This window comes from Herpailurus yagouaroundi, unplaced genomic scaffold, assembly GCF_014898765.1.
Source record: "Herpailurus yagouaroundi ecotype Mexico unplaced genomic scaffold, PumYag 141, whole genome shotgun sequence".
In the NCBI taxonomy this organism is placed as follows: domain Eukaryota; kingdom Metazoa; phylum Chordata; class Mammalia; order Carnivora; family Felidae; genus Herpailurus; species Herpailurus yagouaroundi.
This window is the reverse complement of record NW_024412396.1, coordinates 44,049,218-44,071,719: the sequence shown is the minus strand read 5'-3', so window position 1 is coordinate 44,071,719 and position 22,502 is coordinate 44,049,218. Positions and strand designations below refer to the sequence as shown.

The 22,502-nt window shown below is 40.4% G+C and overlaps 1 protein-coding gene across 5 annotated transcripts in view; it reads left to right on the top strand.

The window, feature by feature from the left end:
* Positions 1-22,502, top strand: part of DCAF5 (DDB1 and CUL4 associated factor 5) — a 106,887-nt gene that overhangs the window by 57,948 nt on the left and 26,437 nt on the right. For all 5 annotated transcript variants that reach the window (XM_040477515.1, XM_040477514.1, XM_040477517.1 and 2 more), the window contains 2 exons: positions 313-526; positions 20,579-20,645. In XM_040477515.1, the coding sequence (XP_040333449.1) occupies positions 313-526; positions 20,579-20,645 (281 nt within the window). The remainder of the gene's footprint in view (positions 1-312; positions 527-20,578; positions 20,646-22,502) is intronic.

Genomic DNA, 22,502 nt, shown 5'->3' with positions numbered 1-22,502 from the left:
ATGTCTGTTCTCTCATGATGCTTTGTTACTTATTTCCTGTAAATTTATTGGTAATTCACCTTTTGGAGATTGAAAAGAGGACACGACAGGTTAAATAACTTGGTTTGATGAAATCAAGGAGCCATTTTTATCCCATTGTTACCTTCTAGCCCACTGCATAGAAATAACCTTTCTTATACATCTGCCAAAATTCAGATGTATAAGCCTGACAGGAGATTCTGGACATATTTTGGGAAGAAGTAAATGTGGTACATTTTGCAGAGTCTTGTCCCACCTACTTCATGGCCAACCCCTATGCTTTCTGCCTTTCAGTTCTCTCCTGCGCTATGGTGGCAACCTGTCCCTCCAGAGTGCCATGAGTGTGCGGTTCAATAGCAACGGGACCCAGCTCCTGGCCCTGAGGCGTCGCCTGCCCCCTGTGCTCTATGACATCCATTCCCGCCTGCCTGTGTTCCAGTTTGACAATCAGGGTTACTTCAACTCTTGCACCATGAAAAGTTGCTGCTTTGCAGGGGATCGTGACCAGGTAGGTGCCCTCTGTCTCCTGTGTCCCACGTTCGTGCTTTCTTCTCAGACTGCTTTTTCTGTTCTTGTCTTTATTTCTCTTTAGCATCATGTCAGGTAGAGACAATTGAGGCAAAACAGTGTCTGGGGACATTCTAGCACAGTAGTGAGTTTCTCCATCGGAGCTGCCGCCAGTGGGTAATATGAGGTACACACCACGAACCAAGACTGGCCACAATATATTTCTGAGCAACCTAGCTTTGCCAGGTTTGTGAACAGATTTTAAGATTCTGAGAATGTGTCATTTCAAAAAAAAGGAGGGAGTCCATGGAAAATTAGCCAAAAAAAGAGAGACTGCCAAAAAAAGAGACTTTTTTGTGTATGTGTCAATAAAACACAATGATGAATGAAACACCCTAAGTACCATCCAAGAGACATATATCCTGAATGGCCCCTTGGGATGGCATCTTTTTCTTGGATAAGATGGGCTGAGCAGGTTTGTTTGAGAGGAAGCCAGATGCTGACTCTTTTTCTTTTTATTGCCAGCATCACAACTGGGAAGGAGAACCCAAGCTGTGTTTCCAGCCTTTTCACAGTCTCACTGGGAATTGAGACACTGATGTTGACTTAGAGCTGGCAGTCTAAAAACATGCTTGACATTCTTGCACCTGTCTGTGTTGGCCATAGAAGTTCTGAAGTGAGTGTCAGTGAGTGCACCAGTTGGACTGGTCTCAGTAATCAAGCCGAGTAAAAACAAATATGGAGGCATTGGTCAAATAAACAAATAGATTTTTTTTTTCTTCTAAAACACAACAGATCTTATGCTATTTCCCATCTAGATTGGAAAAATAGAGTTCTTAGTCTCTTGCTAATGCTTAGTGTTCTCTTTGGGTTCATCAACCATGTAAAATTTTGACATATACTTCTCACGTGCTGTACTCACCTCTTTAGAGTTGACATAAAAGAAACCGTTCTTGGGGAACTTGTGAATACTCTGCCTTTTTTTTCTTTTTTCTTTTTTTTTTTTTTTTTTTTTTGAGAAGGAGAGGGAGTGTGGAGCACAGAGGATCCAAGGTGAACTCTGTGCTGACAGCACTGAGCCCAGTGGCAGGGCTCAAACACATGAACTGTGAGATCATGACCTGAGCCATAGTCAGACACTTAACTAATTGAGCCACTCAGGTGCCCCCGAGTACCTTGCTTTTAGAAGGCAGAAGCTAAGATTTTTCTTCCTAGACTGAAGTTGCTACATGCTCCCCAACATCGTAGCTTAAAGACTAGTATAGGTAGTAGGAGCACAATAAATGCTTGTTGAATTGAATTGAATATTAAAGAACCTGAAAGTATCTTTTAAGTTGTCTACACTAGGGATGTCCCTTTTATAAATAGGGAATATAGGGGCGCCTGGGTGGCTCAGTCGGTTGAGCGTCTGACTTTGGCTCAGGTCATGATCTTGCAGTCTGTGAGTTTGAGCCCCGCATCGGGCTCTGTGCTGACAGCTCAGAGCCTGGAGCCTGCTTTGGATTCTGTGTCTCCTTCTCTCTCTGCCCCTCCCCCACTCATGCTCTGTCTCTCTCTCTCTCTCTGTCGAAAATAAATAAACATTAAAAAAAAATTAAAAAAAAAGGGAATATATATCTAAATTCAGAATTTATATTGAAGGCAATCTTAGGGCCTACTTAGCTGTGACACACTGGAAACCACTAGGTGTCCTCAGTTATATAAACGAATGACTTACTTTCTACATGCTATTTGTTTCTGAGGTGGGAAGAAGCAGTTTCCAGACATGATCAGACTCACAACAGAACAGATCATTGTCTGCTCTTTAGATTGGTTGATTTAGTTTCATTTAGCTGTGGAAATGACAACCAAACCCCTCCCTCTCTTTCTTCCTTCCTTGCTTCCTCCTTGCCTTTCTTCCTTGCTTTTAAGTTGATTTTCCATCTTTGTCCATCTCTTATGTGTGTGATCCTTATTTCAATGATCAATAAAAAGCAGGCACTAAATGTAATGGTTTATTAGGCTTTATTACCAGAAACACAGTGGCTGAGGGAAAGGTGAAGAGGTAAAGGAGAATAGATGTTGTTTTCTTTTAGCTCCTATATTAGCAGCCAGAACCTGTCTGCGTGGAGCCCTTAAAAGACCCAGAACATAGGCCTCGAGCCAATATATAGAACACCCAGACCATGGTTTCTTGACCTCTGCACTATCAACATTTTGGTTGAGTAATTCTTTGTTTTGTGGGGCTCTACTGTGCATTATAGGATACTTAGTAGCATCCCTGGTCTGTCCCCACTAGATGCCAGTAATATCTCCCCCAGCCATCCCCCAGACAACCAAAAATGTCTCCAGACGTTGCCAAATGTCCTCTGGGAAAAAAAATTGCCCCAACTGAGAACCTCTGACCTAGATTATAATTACCCATTTTGCCCAGACACACTGGGACAGGTATTGCCATAGGCAGAACCAGAGAAGGTATTTTGTGATTTTCCTGGTTATGTACATTAACAAGATGTAGTTGTTGTTTTTTTAATTTTTTATTAGATTTATTTATTTTTGAGAGACAGAGTGAGACAGAATGTGAGCATGGGAGGGGCAGAGACAGAAGGAGACACAGAATCTTAAAGCAGGCTCCAGGCTCTGAGCAGGCATTCAGTACAGAGCCTGATGCCAGGCTCGGACCCACGAACCATGAGATCATGACCTGAATCAAAGTTGGACATTTAACTGACTGAACCACCCAGGCACCCCAAAATGTAGTTGTTTTTACCTTTAAGGTTATATATAATGATAGAAACATTGAATGGCTTTGATTTTTTTCCGTTCAGATTTGACTAATTTATTATGTGTAATTTAAAAAAATACTCATTTAAGTAATCTCTGCACCCAACGTTGGACTCAGACTCACGACCCCAAGGTCAAGAGTCGCATGCTCTTGTGACTGAGCTAGCCAGGCACCCCTTATGTATGAATTTTTATCCTGTGGGGAAAAGTTTATGCGTACTGTATCCACTCTGATAATCTAGATGCTTTTTGATTGGGATGTGTGGTTTTCTGTGAAGGAGGATGTGAAGTCATTGACTCTAACTTTGGATCCATTTCAGAGGTAAAGTCTTTCAAGTCTGCTCATAGTCCCCATATAGATTATCAGAAGTATGTAACCTAGGGAATAGGAAGTATAGAGATTTATGTTAGGCTATTTTGTTCACTCCTTGGAGACAAAGAAATGAAATGTGGCTAATTCATCATTGTCTTGTCTCCAGTACACGAAAGCAGTGAGAGCACAATAAATATTTGTTGAAGCAAATCTTGAATACTTTGGTCAATGTGTGGTTTTAGCTTTTGGTGGGCCTAAGGTTTTCCTAATTGTAAAGCAGAATTGATAAGTACCATTTTTCCTGCTTAACTTCCAGGGGCTTTATGAGGATGAATTAAATAATAGATTTTCAGTGAGGCTAATCTACTAAGCTTATACTTTCTAAGTGCTACACAGGAGGCCAAACTTACAGTCTCATTGCTGGAACATGTCTCTCAGAGGTGATTTATAAGCTCTGACTTTCCACACTCAGAACTAAAGCAGCAGCTGCTACAGTTATGGTATGATCCACAGGATTGACATGTATATTCTTTGACTAGTCCAGACAGGATCTTTTTTTGCTGCTTTCAAATTCCAAAGCCTATCCTTTCCTTATATTGGTCTTTATATTTGGGTATACTTCGAGAACGCCCACAGCTGGAAGCTCTGTGCTCTGGAACTCTTCATTTAGTCATAGACTGGGTAACCATCCCAGAGAGGAATCTGAGAATTTCCATAATAGGAATGAACACGGTCAAGAAAGTGATCTATCCATCTGAGACAGTCTTCTGGCTTTTAATTACGGTGAGATTAGTCTTTCCACACAGATACTGTGCCAAAGAGCCTATACTTTTTTTTAAGACCATCATAGATTCACTAGGTAATTCTTTAGCCTCAAAATGAGATTAACATCTCAAGAAATTAGACTCAGGGAACAGCGTGTGAAATAGGCTGAGACTACTTTGTGTCTCCCCTATGCATATTGCCACCATTGTAGATGAATTCTAATTACAGAGCTTTAGAGATCATTTTGTATAGACCCTCTTCTTACAGATGAGAGAACTGAGGCTCAGAGAGGTTGGGTACATAAGTCAAGACATATATATGTGTGTAGCTGAGCCAGGACTAGAACCTAGATTTTTGAGTTCTCTTTTTAATATTTTATTTTTAATATTTTTATTATTTATTTAATATTTTAATATTTTATTTTAAAATAATCTCTAGACCCAATGTTGGGCTCGAACTTACAACTCCAAGGTCAGGAGTTGCATTACAGCCCTCTTCATTATACAAAAAAGTTACAACTTGATGCCAGCAGAAGCAAGGCACGCAGCAAAAATGAGTGAATTGGGTTAGAAGTAACAGTAGGGGGTGGTGGCGAGTGTGGCCAACTAGAGAGCCCATCCCTTCTAAATATAAATGAATATAAATGAATCCCATCCAGGGGTGCCTGGGTGGCTCAGTCGGTTAAGCGTCCAACTTTGGCTCAGGTCATGATCTCATAGTTCGTGGGTTCAAGCCCCACATTGGGCTCTGTGCTGACAGATCAGAGCCTGGAGCCTGCTTCTGATTCTGTTTCCCTCTCTTTCTGCTCTTCCCCCACTTGTGCTCTGTTTCTCTCTCTCTCAAAAAATGAATAAATGTTAAAAAAAAAATTAAAAAAAATGAATCCCATCTAAATGAAGCTTTGACTTAGCTTCAGCCTATTGTTTCCATGAGGGCCTCTGGGTTTTTTTCAAAGGAAGCCAGAAATTAAGATTTTTAATGTGAAATCTCCTGATTTTTAGATGTTGTAACAAACTGCTACCTTATTGTATGGATAAGATAAATCTGTATACCATGCCTATTCTGCCTTAGAGCCACCAGTTTAAAACCTTTGTGCTTCAGCAGGATGTTTTTCCCTCAAGTTTAGTTTCTTGGTCTGTCACTAATTCATAGGTGAGTGGAGGCAATTCCTTTTTGCTATCTCCTACTGAGCCCTTCCTAACTTCATACCCCCTCCCCCCCTCTTAAAAAATAAAAAAAAAAAACCCAGGTATTTATTGAGCATCTACTGTGTGCCAGATGCTGTAGTAGACACGTGACTGACTGCCCATAATAACCTCTTTGATGTTTTCATTTTAGGGCCCTACATACAATCTCTCTTCTCTATTTTTGGCCAACAATACATAGTTTATTTCTAGTATAATTTTTTAATTCTTCAAGTTTTATGACTTCTGTCATCAGATAAGGTGACATAAGTGACATCAGATTGGCTGGGCATCAACAAAAGCAATTAGGCTGGATATGGCCTTGAACTTTTTTTTTTTTTAAACCATCCCACCTTCTAGTCTTAAGGTATAGTGAGGAATCGTGCAGTAAAACAGCACTCCTTCCTCTGGAGGCTGCCTGAACCCAAGGGCTCTCCTCCTTGCTATCACCATCATACTTGGATTTTTTTTTTTTTTTTTCCCTTTTCTCTCTAAAGCCTGACTGGGTGCATTCTGTCTCCCAAGCTTCACACTCCCCTCTGCATACTCAGTGAGCCAATCTCTTAACAGTGTTAAAAAAGAGGACCAATTTTCCACCTGCTAGCTCTTCTGGCACACGCTCATAAGACAGCACCAAGCTTTTGTTCCCTTTCTTTCACAATTCCTTAAATGGTTCTTGCCCTACATTGTGAAAGTCCAGCAGAGCTCAGGCTTCTGGGAAGTAAGTCTTTCAGCCTGACAGGTATATGTGGCCTGGAAGTGGACAGTGTGGCAATTTATTTTTATTTATTTTTCTTTTTTGAGAGAGTACAAGCGAGGGAGGGGCAGTGGGAGAGGGAAGGACAGAATCTTAAACAGGCTCCACTCAGCATAGAGCCCGACATGGGGCTTGATCCCACGACCCTGGAATCATGACCTGAGCTGAAATCAAGAGGCGGACGTTCAGCGGACTGAGCCACCTAGGTGCCCCCAGGGTGGTAATTTTTTAAGTCTTCTTTTGCTTTGGTCTTATCTAATGCCTCGCCTAATAGTTCCTATCTCTTGCTGAAAATGGGAGAGGGAAGGAAAGGGAAAGTATGATAAAGTTTTCTTAAAAGGGTTGAGCTTGGATTATCTGAGCACTGGGATCACTTACACAGGTCTTTCTTTTTAAGTTGCTAGATGGCAAAGCCCCCAAAATCATGAGAATGATATCCTAACTCATCCCCTGGAGAAAAGAGCTGACTTGTGCCTTGGGAGTCCAACAAAATGGCCTTGAATGCATTGCTTGGCCTCAGACATTACATCATCACTAAACCTTTCTGTGCTGACATTATATGGGTACGGTACAGGTGTGGGAGTTCACCAGTAAGTGTGCTCCAGGCCAGTGAAGCACTCTATAGAGTTATAACTTTGCTCTTTTTATAACTCTGTGCAGCCCTGATTAAGCTTACTGGAGGCATGGCATGCCATATATTCTCCTTTATCTGAAATAAAGGCACACTCTTGGTTTCCATCCTTTGGCTTGCTTTGTGACTTGAGGCTCATATTTTCTTTTCCTTGTCTTTCTTTTATATCTTAAGTGTGTTTAGCCCTTTAGCTTCTGAAGCACTTTCATTTCATGTTGAATCCTCCCAGTGACAGGCTTCACCCCCATGAGAAGCTGAGGCCTAGAGTGTTTGAAACAGCAGATGTAATCGGTCACAGAACCAGAACTAGACTGGTTCTTTTTTTGTTCTTTTTTTTAAGTTTATTGATTTATTTTTGAGAGAAAGAGAGCAGGGGAGGGGCAGAGAGAGAGAGGGAGAGAGAGAGAGAATCCCAAGCAGGCTCTGCACTATCAGGGTGGAGCTCAATGCAAGGCTTGAACCACAAACCGTGAGATCATGACCTGAGCTGAAACGAAGCGTCAGATGCTTAACTGCCTGAGCCACTCAGGGGCCCCAGGACTAGACTGGCTCTTGCTGTGATTGCACTCTCTTCCTTGTAGACATGCAGCCCCCTGGGCTCTACAAAGCAAATGTTGGTAGTGTCTTCCATGGGCTAATGAGAAAGTGGAATTCTTTGTATATATTATTTAGAAGACTTTGTTTTATAAAAAAAGATAGCATGAAAATAACTTGTTTATTAAATCAGCCATTTATAACTCTTTTGGAATCCTAAACCTCTTTAAATATCTAAAAGCTATGAATACTTATTTCAGGAAAATGTACATATGCACATCATTTTGCATAGAAAATTAGACTTTGTGGAATTCCTGAAACCTGGAGGTTCTAAGGTGTTAGCAATCCTGGAATAAGATTTTAGCCATGGATTAAGTCATCTTTTAGTCCATTTACTGATGCAGTTTTAGAGCTTAGAAAGCTTAAAAGATTTTGGAGTACATGCAGGCCTGGTAATATGGTCTGGTTTGTAATTGTTCATCTAAGAAGGAATACTAGGTGTGCTGATTTCTTAAGAACAGTTCTTAAGTATATGGAGAACAACAGAGGGTTACTGGAAGGGTTGTGGGAGGGGGATGGGCTAAATGGGTAAGGGGCATTAAGGAATCTACTCCTGAAATCATTGTTGCACTGTATGCTAACTACCTTGGATGTAAATTAAAAACATAAATTAAATTAAAAAAAAAAAAACAGTTCTTAAGAGATTGATGTGATCTGGTGACACAACATGACAGTTCTCCTTTATTTATTTATTTTTTTTAATGTTTATCTTTGAGAGAGAGAGAGGGAGTGAGCATGAGCAGGGGAGGGGCACAGAGAGGGGGAGACAGAGGATCCGAAGCACAGCTCTGTGCTGTGCTCAAATTCACTAACTGCGAGATCATTACCTGAGCTGACACTTAACTGATTGAGCCACCCTGGTGCCCCTAAAGAAATTCTTTAAAAATGTACTTTATTTTTTATTTTAGAGAGAGAGGGAGCACAAGAGGGGGAGGGGGGCAGAGGGAGAGAGAGAATCCCAAGCAGCCTCCACACTCAGCATGGAGCCCGAAGTGGGGCTCAATCCCACAACCCTGGGATCATGACCTGAGCCAAATTCAGACACTCAACTGACTAAGCCACTTAGGTACCCCAAAGTTCTCCTTTAATGTAGTTCCTGGCTCAGAGACTGGGCTCTATTAAGAAATTCCTGGTAGGGAACAGTATAACTTTTCCTGTTCTACCTGCCCCATCCTCCTTCGAGATTTTACTTCCAGTACTTTTGCCTCTTTTTGGGGTGTCTTCAAACTTTGGACAAAAAAATGACATTTCTTCCTCTGAATAGTTGGAGACCCTTGCTTGAAGGTAATATAAATACTCATATGCAGACTGAAATGAATGATGCCATCTCTCCACTTTCCAGACCCCACAGACAAAAACTGAGGCCCACAGAGGAGAGATTAGTTGCTGAAGGCCATTGGGTTGATTGCCCAGGTTTCCAAAAGACTTTTGCCAAATAAAAATTCTAAGTAATGCAGGCTACTTTGTTACAAGCAGCTGTTGGAGATTTAGAGCATTTTAAAATTTCTTCCCTACTGATTATTTGACTGTTATTGGCTGTCTTTATGGAACGTTTCTTTACTAATAGAATTTTTCCTACTTAGAACCCATAAAGGTTAGTTATTTTAATAAACCAAAGAATTCCAGGAGCCTAATGGAGCCAAAATGGCAAATGGTCCAAAGAAGCAAGAATCATGTAACTTTACATGCAAAAAATAGTGGTAATATGGGGCGCCTGGGTGGCCCAGTCGGTTAAGCATCCGATTTCTACTCAGGTCATAATCTCATGGTTTGTGGGTTTGAGCCCAAGTCAGGCTCTGTATTGACGGCTTGCAGTCAGGAGCCTGCTTCTGATTCTTTGTCTCCCTCTTTCTCTGTCCCTCCCCAGCTCATGCTCTGTCTCTCTCTCTCTCAAAAATAAACAAACATTAAAAAAAGATATATTCCAATTCAACAATGAATTTTTTAAAAAATAGTGGTAATCTTACGAGTATGTCTATTTGTATTCTTTTTTCTTTTTTTTTTTAATTTTTGTTTTTAATGTTTATTTATTTTTGAGAGAGATAGAGACAGAATGCGAGTGGGTTAGGGGCAGAGAGAGAGGGAGGCACAGAATCCGAAGCAGGCTCCAGGCTCTGAGCTGTCAGCACAGAGCCCAATGCAGGGCTCGAACCCACGAGCTATGAGATCATAACCTGAGCTGAAGTTGGACACTCAACCGACTGAGCCACCCAGGTGCCCCGATATATTTGTATTCTTTTGTGGGAGCCAATGGAATTCTATTTCTTCTACCATAAATCAGATAAACCTATGACTTTGACCATTTCCAAAGCAAAATTTCCCTGATTGCTTTTTTAAAGGGAACTTTATTTTTTTAATTTTTTAAAATGTTTTTTTATTTTTGAGAGAGTGAGAGACCGTGTGAGTGGGGGAGGGGGAGAGAGAGAGAGGGAGACAGGGGATCCCAAGCTGGTTCTGTGCTGAAAGCAGAGAGAGTCCCACGGGGGGGCTTGAACCCATGAGCTGTGAGATCATGACCTGAGCTGAAGTTGGATGCTTAACCACTGAGCCACCCAGGTGCCCCTCCCTGATTGCTTTGGATGGCATTTGTGGCAGGTACTGAGTATAAATGATATGAGTATTATATACCAATGGCAAACCTTTTTCTGGAAATAGTCTTCTAGAGAGCACATCACAAAATTGGTCAATCGCATTTTTGTCCCTTTCTGACAAAAGGGCAGGAAGAAGTAAGAGTTTGTTTGATTTAAAGAGTAGTCTCTCCGCTGTTACTAATCTAGGCTAGAAAGCCATCTGGTTTTTCTATCCTAGTCAATACAGTTAATTAGACAGACATGCCATTTGTTGGAGTCTAATTAATCAATTACTATGGAAGGAACCTTGGAGAACTATGTAAGTTGATCAGTACTCAATGAATAGTAATTGATCGATGTTCCCTTCTTTATCAACAGATGTTGAGGAATATCAAATGTTGTGCAAATATACAGGCACACACTTAGATATATATACACTTAGAGAGAAATTGAGCAGAAAGATTTCTTTTAGCAAAAGGCCTGTTAAGACATTTATTGGGTTATTCTTGGAGCATATCAGGTGATGGCCTATCCGTCCTGCCATCTAGAATTTCTTTTCAATGTGGATTTTGGGTGGGAAGAAGGGGGCAGTTTTTATTTATATCTATGTTTCTAAACCCAACGAGACCTTAGACTATTGATAGTAGGGAGTTATCTATGATGTGTTTAAATACAGGTGTTAGGGAGAGAAAAATAGTTGCTTTGCTTGAAGATGGCTAATAAATTTGCAGTTTTGTTTTGTTTTTTTCCAAGAAGCTTTTATTTAATAAGCAGTTTTGCTGTGGCAGGCCAAGCCAGGTTTAGATCCCTCTTTGAATCTTTGGGTTACTAAAAATTTCTTACAACTTGGGTGACACTACAAAGGTGGTCTCTATATTTAGAGGCATGGGTTTCTCTTGGTATTGAGCTAGCAAAATGCCTTTGCAAATAGAAAAAGGTCTTTCTCAGAGCTTGTGTAACTTGAGAATACTAGGAGATGAAAGGGGCAGGAATTCCTGGAGGGGATGCTGGGCATTGCGGCAGCCTACCAGGGTAGGGTGCTGGTGAATGGCTGTTTTCTGGGTTCATAGATTGACAAGGATATGTAGGCAAACGAGACAGTGACAGAGTTCCGAATGCAGTAATCTATTTTTCTTGTTGATGGTGGTGGCTCCTTCTTGAAATCTATTGAGAAGAACAGTTGTTGTATCCCTCTGCTTGAACAGGTTAATAGCTCCATACTGATACTGGGTTAGAGAAAATGCACTGGCCTCAGGTTAACTCTATTTAGAACTAGGCTACTTCAAGATCAGTAAACAGGCTGTCCTCTTGGACTACACAACAAATGAATAGTGAGAAGGGTCAGAGTGTGGCTAACCCTTAAACTTTGTGGCCAGCTGGGAAGGATTATGGAGGATGTGGATTCGTAATTTGTGTAATTTATGCTCGTTTTTGTATTGGTATCACCCATCTTACAAATTAAAATTAAGTACTTCTCCCATTCTCTGATCCGAAGAAACCTGTGGGTCTCCCACCTCCCCCTGCCTGCCAACCCCAATCTAGAGCATTTTGGGAAATGGGGCTTTAATTGCCTAGACTATCTAAAATATTTTTTCTCCTTCTTTGAAGCCCTGCCCTATTCATCTCAGTTAGGATATAGAGCAAAAGACCCATATAAAGTGAGTTTTTAATTTGTCATTTACCCCTCACTGTTTGGAGTAAAGTCAAAGAAAAGACCTAAGAGGAGGTAATGAATTCTTCATATTCATATCCTCCCTTGGCCACACACTTAATAGCACCTTATTTAGTTTTTGCTTTTCTAAAACTGAATAGTAATCTTTATGTTTTCTCATGGTGGTGTTTTAAATGTGAATTTTGCTTGTGAAGTCCTCCATTACAAAAGGGAATAAAAATGTTAAACGTAGGAATTTGGGCAACCATTTTTTCCCCGTGATGTTTCTTATCTATTTTATTTATTTTTTATTTCTTTCTTTATTTTTTTTTTTAAAGTTTATTTCTGACAGAGAGAGAGACAGAGCATGAATGGGGGAGGGGCAGAGAGAGAGGGAGACACAAAATTGGAAATAGGCTCCAGGCTCTGAGCTGTCAGCACAGAGCCGGACGCGGGGCTCGAACTCACCGCGAGATCATGACCTGAGCTGAAGTCAGACGATCAACCGACTGAGCCACCCAGGCGCCCCAATTTCTTTAAATGTTTATTTATTTTTGAGAGAGAAAGAGACAGAGCATGAGCAGGGGAGGGCAGAGAGAGAGGGAGACACAGAATCTGAAGCAGGTTCCAGGCTCCAGGCTGTCAGCACAAAGCCCTACGTGGGGTCAAACTCACAAACCATGAGATCATGACCCAAGCTGAAGTCAGATGCTTAACCGACTGAGCCACCCAGGTGCCCCTATAGCTTATCTTTTTTTAAGGGGTTATGTGCTGCTGAACCTTTCTGTTATCTAGGCCAGAAGCCTTTATTGCAGGTCAGCTTCAGATTCAACACCAGAATCCCTGGGTAAGAATGGCAGATACTATTTGAAATTAGATATCAAGGTAAAAAGGAAAAGAGAGAGAGAGAAACCCGTACCTTCAGTTTCACCACTTGAGGCGATGTTCAATTTTCTGGTTAACTTAAATAATTATTATGTTTCTACATTTGGGTATAAATTGTAAACTTTGGGTTTTTTGGTACTGATTGGTGTTGATACTATTTGGTCTTTGCTTTCTTGCTCGTTTTTCCTTGCACCCCACAACAAATATTTAAATATTTGTGGGAGAAAGCCAATCAAGACCTACAGTGCCCATTTGTCCTCTTAAGGACTGTCTATTAACAGGGCCTTAGTTGGAGGCTCCAGTCCGACTCCAGGAGGAGGTGGGCCTTTCCAACACAGCCTTAGAAGAGGGGAACTTTTCCAACTTCCCTGATGATGTTAAACGTATCTCTGCACTCAGCCCACTTGAAATAATCTTGTATTCCTGCAAGGCTTTAAAAAAAAGAAGAAGAAGAAGAAGAAGAAGAAGAGCTCTTTTGGCTACCATATGTTTTAAATTAGTTCAGAGCTCCATCCCCTCTCCTGGAGTACTCCTCTCCCGATACTCCTATAACTTGCTCTCTCACTTCCTTCAGAGCTCTGCTTAAAATGCCATGTTATCAGAGAGGCCTTCTGTGACCACTGTATATAAAACAGAAATAACAAACTCCCAGTACTCCCTCCCTATATGTCCTAACCTCCTGTTTAATCTTTCTTTTTTTTTAATAACTTGATTTTTATTTATTAAAAAAAAATTTTTTTTTAACTTTTTACTTACTTTTGAGAGACAGAGCATGAGCAGGGGAGGGGAAGAGAGAGAGGGAGACAGAATCTGAAGCAGGCTCCAGGCTCTGAGTTGTCAGCACAGAGCCCAACATGGGGCTTGAACCCACAAACTATGAGATGACCTGAGCTGGAGTCGGTGCCACCCAGGCACCCCTAATTTTTCTTTATAACACTTACCACCATCAGATACATACATACATATGTGAATATATATGTATATATATTTTTAATATATTCTTATCTTTTTTTTCCTCTACCCATTGTCCTCTCACATGCATATAATTTTTTCTGTCCCCATCCAATAAAATGTAAGCTTCATGAGGGCAGGGACAGCATCTTTTTTGACCAATTCTGTATTTCTTTCCTTGGAACAGTGCCCAACACATAGTAGACATTGGGTAAATATTTGTTTAATGAATAAAGGATGAACTCATTTTTATTTCAGTCTCCCACAGTCAGCAGTATCCCAGGCAGCCAATTTTTAATGCTGGAAGGGGCCCAGCAGACAACCATGAAATGCCATAAATGAATTCCAGGGCAGTTTTGTGATTCCAGTGTGTGAACACTTAAACGGTCTGACTAGACGGCAGTGGGTCAAGACCCCTGCCTTGGAAATCATCCCAAGCTGTTCCCTTGTGATGGTTCCAAGAGGAAGAGAGGGTCAGGAGTTGCCCTTATCCCTGAGGGGAAGCCTGTACATTGTATGCATTTTCTACATATTTTAGGAGCTGTCATATTAAATCCAAGAGGCCTTAACTCTGTGGTAGTTTTCTTCCTTCTAAGGCAGTCTTCTGAGTCAGCATTCTGTCTGGGAGTCCCTTTTACCTGGTCATGACTTTCCCTGCTGAATAGGTGAACAAATAGGCAAGCACTGATCCTTCACTATGAAATAGTAAACCTCGGATAAGCCCGGCCTTGTCTCACTTTTTTTTTCACCTTTTCTTAATATTTGTTGCTTGTTTAGTTTGAGAAAGGTTGGGAGGGGGGGCAAGGGAGCAGGAAGTCTATAAAGTCTTATAGCCTCTTTTAAACATAGAGTATGAAATGAGATGTTGAGTAATAAATAAGTTTCATGCCATATATATATGTATGTACATGCACACACACAAATAATTAGTGGACAGTTCTTTTATGTTCTGTCTCCGCATGTGTCTTATTTTGTGTTCCAGTTTTAGGGGCACATAATTTATTTGGAAATGTAGGAAATAGTAGAGGAATGGAGAAGGAAGATAGGGAAAGGACGAGTGGTTTAGCGAGCCAGCTACAACTGTGGGCAGTTGGAGTTCGATCCTGAGGGGAGAGTGTATTGAACATCTATTTCAGAGTTATTTCACCTGGGAACAAGGAAGCTGGAATATTGATACACCGACTCCCATCCGTCATTGGTTGAGTGCTGCTTCTGAGAAGTGTTCATTCACCAGAACAGCCTGCAGCCTCCTAGGCTTTGGCTTAGATAACCGGTTGAGATCAGGTAGAGTACATGCAGCAATAAGGCCTGAGGGATATGAGCAGGGCATCAAGGATCGAGCTATGCCATACTTCCTGTTACTGCTGAAACAGCACCCATTACTTTACCTTTGCTCCTTCCTTTCACCTTTTCACATCTTTACCCAAGGCCAGCTCAGTGCTCAAATCTATCTTGCCTCTTGTGAATCACCAGTCATCTTATTTCTCATAATGGCACCTAGTGATTTCTACTTCATGGAATGGTAGTCATGTACCTACATGTATGTTTTCTACCTCATTTAAGCTCCTTGGGAACCCAGGTATTACCTTACATATCTTTGTAAGCCCCAGAGTATCTGGCACAGAAATGCTTCGTTAGTATGTAATCAATGAATCTTTACCTCTAACTAGTAGGTGGTTTTGCAAACAGGCTTGAGAGGAAAGCCCTTGGGCTCCTGAATTCCCGCCTCTTAATTTTAACAAGGAAAATGTTATAAACTACAGGGAGTTAGTTACTGGATGAATCCTAAAGTCAGGGCAACAAGGATTCACTTTTTTCTTGTTTTAAGGAAACTTTTTAAAAGTGTATACTTTAGTAGCATTAAGTATATTCACATCATTGTGTAACCATCTCCACCATCCATCTCCAGAAGTTTTTTATCTTCCCAAACTGAAATTCCATACCCATTTCACAGCAGCTCCCCACTCCTCCTTCCCTCCAGTCCTTGGAAACTACCATTCTACTTTCTGTCTCAATGAATCCTACTACCCTGGGCACCTCGTAAGTGGAATCATACAGTATTTTTTTGTGATTGGCTTATTTCACTTAGCAAGTTCAAGATTCATCCATGTTACAGCACAAGTCAGAATTTCCTTCCTTTTTGAGATTGAATAATGTTCCATTGTATGTATTAACCACATTTTTTATACATTGATGGACACTTGGGTTGCTTCCACCTCTTGGCTAATGTGATAATGCTGCTGTGAACACAGGTGTACAAATATCTCTTAGAGATCCTTTTTTGAATTCTTTGGATATTTTCCCAGAAGTGGAATTGCTGGATCGTGTAGTAATTTTAATCATGTTTGAATTTTTTGAGGAACTACTTGCTGTTTTTATTTTATTTTATTTTTTTAATTTACATCCAAATTCGTTAGCATATAGTGCAACAATGATTTCAGGAGTAGATTCCCTATAATGCCCCTACCCGTTTAGCCCATTCCCCCCTCCCACAACCACTCCAGTAACCCCCTGTTCTCCATATTTAAGAGTCTCTTATGTTTTGTCCCCCTCCCTGTTTTTATATTATTTTTGCTTCCCTTCCCTTATGTTCATCTGTTCTGTGTCTTAAAGTCCTCATATGAGTGAAGTCATATGATATTTGTCTTTCTCTAATTTTGCTTAGCTATTTTTTTTTTTATATTAGCTATCCTAATGAGTGTAAGGCAGTATCTTATTTGGTTTCAATATGCATTTTCCCTAATGATTAGTGATGTTGAGTATCTTTTCATGTGTTTATTGGCCATTTGTATATGACCATTATATATTTTTTTCTTTTGGAGAAATGTCTATTCAAGTCCTTTGCCCATTTTTAAAATCAAGTTGTTTTTTGATGTTAAGGAAACTTTTTAATTGAAGTCTTATAAGATTAGTCTTTGAGTGTCCTTGTCTTGAGCATATTTCTGTAATGACTTGTCAAGTACCCATGGGCCAGCAGCTTAGGGACTTTTAGCTCTGATCTGATTTCTACCATTCCTTCCAGAGTAATAATAGAATCTTAGAATTAAATGAGCTTCAGAGAGTGTCTTAGTCTGTTATGGCTGCTATAAGAAAACAGCACAGACTGGGTGGCTTATAAAAGACAGGAATTTCTTTCTCACAGTTCTGGAAGCTCAAAGTCCAAGATCAGGGTCCAAGACCAGCAAGGGTTCTGGTGAAGGCCCTCTTCTGGGTTGCAGACTGTGGACTTCTCTGTGTGTCCTCACATAGTGGAAGGCAGCTTGAGACATATATTGGGTCTCTATTAAGAGTGCTAATTCTGTTCATGAAGGGTCTACCCTCATGATCTAATCACTTCCCAAAGGCCCCACCTCCTGATACCATTACATTGGGCATTAGGATTTCAACATGTGAATTTGGTGGGGGAACATTAACATTCAGACAATAACAGAGAGCAACCAGATGAGGAAACTGGACCCATTTCTTTTTCCACTGTGCCCTGGGCTACATGACCTAGCCCCTGTGGGTAGCATTTGTTTTATCTTTAAACATGCCTTTCTTTGCCTCCTTTCTCATCTTCCTACAAGTATTTTGAAGACTGCTGTATTGATTTTTAATTATTGTAAAGTATTTACATTAGGCATGAGGTTGTGTGTAATTTGAACTTAACAGTTTTTGGAATTGTTCACACTGTCATTTTTAAGTAAGAAGTTTTCTTTAGAAAACTATAGGCCTTTCTTTTTCTGGGGAGATAAGGAGATGAGACCAAAAGGCAAGAAGTAATGCTGACTTCAACTTAAAGTAATATACTTTTTTCATCTTTGCAAGTAAATGAGCAGTCAGATTTGCTGACTTGTTCCTGTTAGGCAATGTTAGACAATGCTTTTATAAGTCCTAATTAGAATCAATCTGGTTCAGTGTCCTATCTGAGATGAAGTAATTTGGAGCTGCCACATAAAAGGGGATTGCTTATGCCCCTGGCACTAATTCATGGCTGGGTTGGCAATGGCTTCCTGTTCAAAGATGTCAGTTGACAGCAGGGAAGTTTAGGATGCTTACCATTGCAAAAAAAGATCTCTGGGAAGCTCCTAATTTTTTTTCTGCATTAAAAGGTTTTTGTTTTTTTTTTTTAATTCTGATAAAAATACATATAACATAGCAATCACTATGGAAATTATATGGAGGCTCTTTGAAAAATTAAAAATAGAATTACCATATGATACAGTAATTCCACTACTTAGTGTTTGCTCAAGGAAAATGAAAAGATATATGCACCCCTATGTTTATTGCAGCAATATTACAATAGCCAAGCTACGGAAGCAACCCAAGTATACATTGATAGATGAATAGATTAAGAAAGTATGGGGGCGCCTGGGTGGCGCAGTCGGTTAAGCGTCCGACTTCAGCCAGGTCACGATCTGGCGGTCCGTGAGTTCGAGCCCCGCGTCAGGCTCTGGGCTGATGGCTCAGAGCCTGGAGCCTGTTTCCGATTCTGTGTCTCCCTCTCTCTCTGCCCCTCCCCCGTTCATGCTCTGTCTCTCTCTGTCCCTTCCAAAAATAAATAAATGTTGAAAAAAAAAAAAAAAAGAAAGTATGTGTGGGGGCACCTGGGTGGCGCAGTTGGTTAAGCGTCCGACTTCAGCCAGGTCACGATCTCGCGCGGGGCTCTGGGCTGATGGCTCAGAGCCTGGAGCCTGTTTCCGATTCTGTGTCTCCCTCTCTCTCTTCCCCTCCCCCGTTCATGCTCTGTCTCTCTCTGTCCCAAAAATAAATAAACGTTGAAAATAATAATAATAATAATAAAAAAGAAAGTGTGTGTGTGTGTGTGTGTGTGTGTGTGTGTGTGTGTGTGTGTAATGGAATATTAGTCATAAAAAAGAATGAGATCTTGCCACTTGCAACAATGTGGATAGTCTTAAAGGGTATTATGTTAAGTGAAATAAGTCAGAGGCAAATACCATATGATTTCACTTATATGTGTAATATAAAAACAAAAATAAAAACCAGAAACAGACCCATAAATACAGAAAACAAACTGGTGGTTTCCAGGGAGAGGCACAAACTTTCAGTTTTAAAATAAGTTAAAGGGTGCCTGGGTGGCTCAGGCATCAGGTTAGGCATCTGACTTCAGCTCAGGTCATGATCTCGCAGTTTGTGTGTTCAAGCCCCATGTCAGGCTCTGTGCTGACAGCTTGCTCAGAGCCTGTCTGCTCCGGATTCTCTCTCCCTTTCTCTCTGTCCTTCCCCCACACACACTCTGTCTCTGTATCTCTCAAAAATAAATAAACATTAAAAAAATAATTTAAAAAAATAAGTTCAGTCATGGAGATGAAAAGTATGGCATGGGGAATATAGTCAATAATATTTTGATGGCATATGCTGACAGATGGTAACTACACTTATCATGGTGAGCATTGAGTAATGTGTAGAATTGTGAAGTCACTATGTTGTACACCTGAAACTAATATAACATTGTATGTCAACTATGCTTCATAATAAAAATTTTAAATATATATATATACACATATACATACACACACACATGCATATGCACATAACATAAAACTTTCCATTGTAATCATTTTTAAGTGTGCAATTCTGTGGCATTAACTACATTCACATTGGTGTGTAACCATCACCACTGTCCATTTCTAGAACTTGTTCATTCCAAACTGAAACTCCATACCCGTTTAACAGTAGCTCCCCATTCCTCCCTTCCCCCCCATTCCTTGGCAACTACCATTCTACATTCTGTCTCTTTGACTTTGACTACTCTAGGTACCTCATAAGTTGAACTATACAATATTTGTCTTTTTGTATCTGGCTTATTTCACTTAGCATAATGTCTTCAAGATTCATCCAGGTTGTAGCATGTATCAGGATTTTCTTTTCAAGGCTGAATAATAGTCCGTTGAATGTATATACCACATTTTATTTATCCATTCATCCATTGATGGACATTTAGATCTTTTCCACATTTTGACTATCATAAACATTCTTCTGTGAACATTGGTGTACAGATAGCTCAAGTTCCTGCTTTCAGTTCTTTGATATATACCTAGGAGTGGAACTGCTAAGTCATATGGCAGTTCTATGATTAACTTTTTGAGGAACCTCCATATGGTGTTCCATAGTGGCTGCACCATTTATTCCCACTAGCAGTGCATAGGTTTTCAATTTCACCACATCCTTGCCCAACACTTGTTTTCTGGGGGGTTTTGGTAATAGCCATCCCAATGACTGTGAAGTGGTATCTCACTGTGGTTTCGCTTTTCATTTCCCTAATGATTAGTGATGCTGAGCATCTTTTCATGTGCTTCTTAGGCATTTATATGTTTTCTTTGAAGAAATGTCTGTTCCAGTCCTTTGCCCATTTTTGAATTAGGTTGTTTGGTTGTGGCTGAATTTTATCCAATGAGTCTTTTAATTGGCAAATACTTTTTTTTAAATCTTTATTTATCTTTGAGAAAGAGAGCTAACGAGCAGGGGAGGAACAGAGAGGGAGACACAGAATCTGAAGCAAGCTCCAGGCTCTGAGCTGTCAGCACAGCTGACCTGACGCAGGGCACGAACCTATGAACAGGAAGTTCATGACCTGAGCCGAAGTTGGATGCTTAACTGGCTGAGCCACCCAGGTGCCCCTTATTGGCAGACACTTTAAAGAGGGTATTTGTTGCATGATGCCTTATGAATATATGCCCATTTGTCTTATTTATTTAAAAAAATCTCACTTGGGCACCTGGGTGGCTCAGTCGGTTGAGCATCCAACTCTTGATCTCGGTTCAGGTCATAATCTCATGGTTTGTGATACCGAGCCCCACATTATCATGGAGCTGCTTGGGATTCTCTCTCTTCCTCTCTCTCTCTGCATCTCCCCGGCTCCTACCCTCTCTCTCTCAAAATAAATAAATAAACTTAAAAAATAAAGTAAAAAGAATCTTTGTACACATAGGTAGATAGATGTATATCAATATATAAATAATAAATATATATATTTTTTATCCCAACAGTATATCCTTTCAGGCTCTGATGACTTTAACCTGTATATGTGGAGAATTCCTGCAGATCCAGAAGCAGGTGAGTATATATCCTTAGTATGAACCTACTTAGTGTTGGCTCTACTGACCTTTGGCATGCTGTACCCTGAAAGGACTGATCTGTAGCAATAGAGGATGATAGTTCTCTTTTAAGAGAATAAGCTTATCAGAAAAGCAACCAAAGGAAACTAGCATAAAAATTAGAAGCCAGATTTCACTCTAACCTTCATACAGATCCTTACTGACATAGTGATGCCCAGGTTTTTTTCCTCCTAAGAACTTTTCTTTAGACTTCATAGATTTCCATTATGTCCATTTTCACACCTGTAATATTTTTATCTTTTACATGCTTTTTCTTTCTTATCCATCCACACATTCCTGTTTGTTATGTACAAAGAGTTGTTAGGGCCTCTTCCTTTCCTTTGGCCTCCCTGGTGATGTCAAGTAAAGGGAAACTTTCTTTGTTGATGGATAGGCTCACTCCCTAGATTTGGCTGACCCCAGATATCAAAGAAATTAGGAAGAAATATTTCTGCATTTTCTCTAGATGTATTCTGAAAAACACCTGCAGCTTTCCATAAATTTGGATCTAGGCCATCTGTGCTTTCAAACAGCATGGATTGTTCTTCATTCTTGATAATAGTGTCCTCGGCTCAGTTGAGTCTTACACTGGTTGCTTCCTACTGGTAGGAAAATGTCTATTTTTTATTCTCAAGGACAGCTCAATATAGCCATCTGCTCCAGTGATACATGGCATCAAACTGGAAAATGGCCATTAGGAAAGTAATAGGAGACTAAGCCAAGTGTAGTACATAAAATTTGTCTAGTGCTCAGCGTTTAGGGAAGTTGTTGGCTTGCCCATTACTAAATTAACAATATTGTTACCAAATATCTGCCTTTCAAAACTTGTTGAAGCCTACTTTTGATGTAACTATCCTGTTACTGTGGTCTGGTTACTAAACAAGTTGCAAAAGGCCTTTTTTCCCTTCTGGAGTTTGGAAAGCATGAGGGAAGCAGCTTACCTGTGAAGCACGACCAGATGGGACAGCAGCAGTCTATCTGAACCAAAGCGGTATTCTAGCTCTAGAGGTAGTTCTGTAGTAGGTCTCCTACCCCCCTAATCTTCTAGATTGATTAGCTGAGAAATAATCTTTGGGCCTAATTTTATCTTTTACCTGATCTAAAAAAGCTCTTAATTATTAAGTCAATGTGACTTTTAAAATAGAAAGTGGACAACCCCCTTCCTGTGGTACTGTCCTCTGGAATCTTTTTCATGTTTGTATAAAGAGAGAACAGAGAAGATTTAGCAGTGGTAGTCTAGGTTTTTTTCCTCTCCTAGCTAATTTTTGTACTGATTTAGGGTATGGGCCACAATTAGGCTGACTTTTGTTTTTTTAGAGGGAGAGAGAGAGAGTGTGTGAGCACACACGAGTAGGGGAGAGGCAGAAGGAGCAAGAGAGAATCCTAAGCAGGCTTTCACTTGGCGTGGAGTCTGACGTAGGGCTCAATCCCACGGTTCTGGGATCATGACTTGATCCAAAATCAAGAGTCGGACACTCAACCGACCAAGCCACCCAGGCACCCCAAGCTGACTTTTTAAGTATAGATACCTATGCAGTCTTGGAGTTGGCAGGGACCTGATAGCTGATTTAGGATTCCAATATTAAAACCAGGATATGGATACCTAGACTTTCCAAGTATTTTTATAGGCACAGCTGCTTTAAAAGAATTCAGTTCTAAATTCTCAAATTCCATGTGTATTCTTTCGTAAAATCAGTATTCCTAAGAAAGTACCCATTCTCCTTCCCCACTTCCCCCTTTCCCTTCTACTTTAGAAAACAAAACAAAACACCCAGAAAACCTTTCAGAAATTTACTCCATAAATTTCTGACCATTT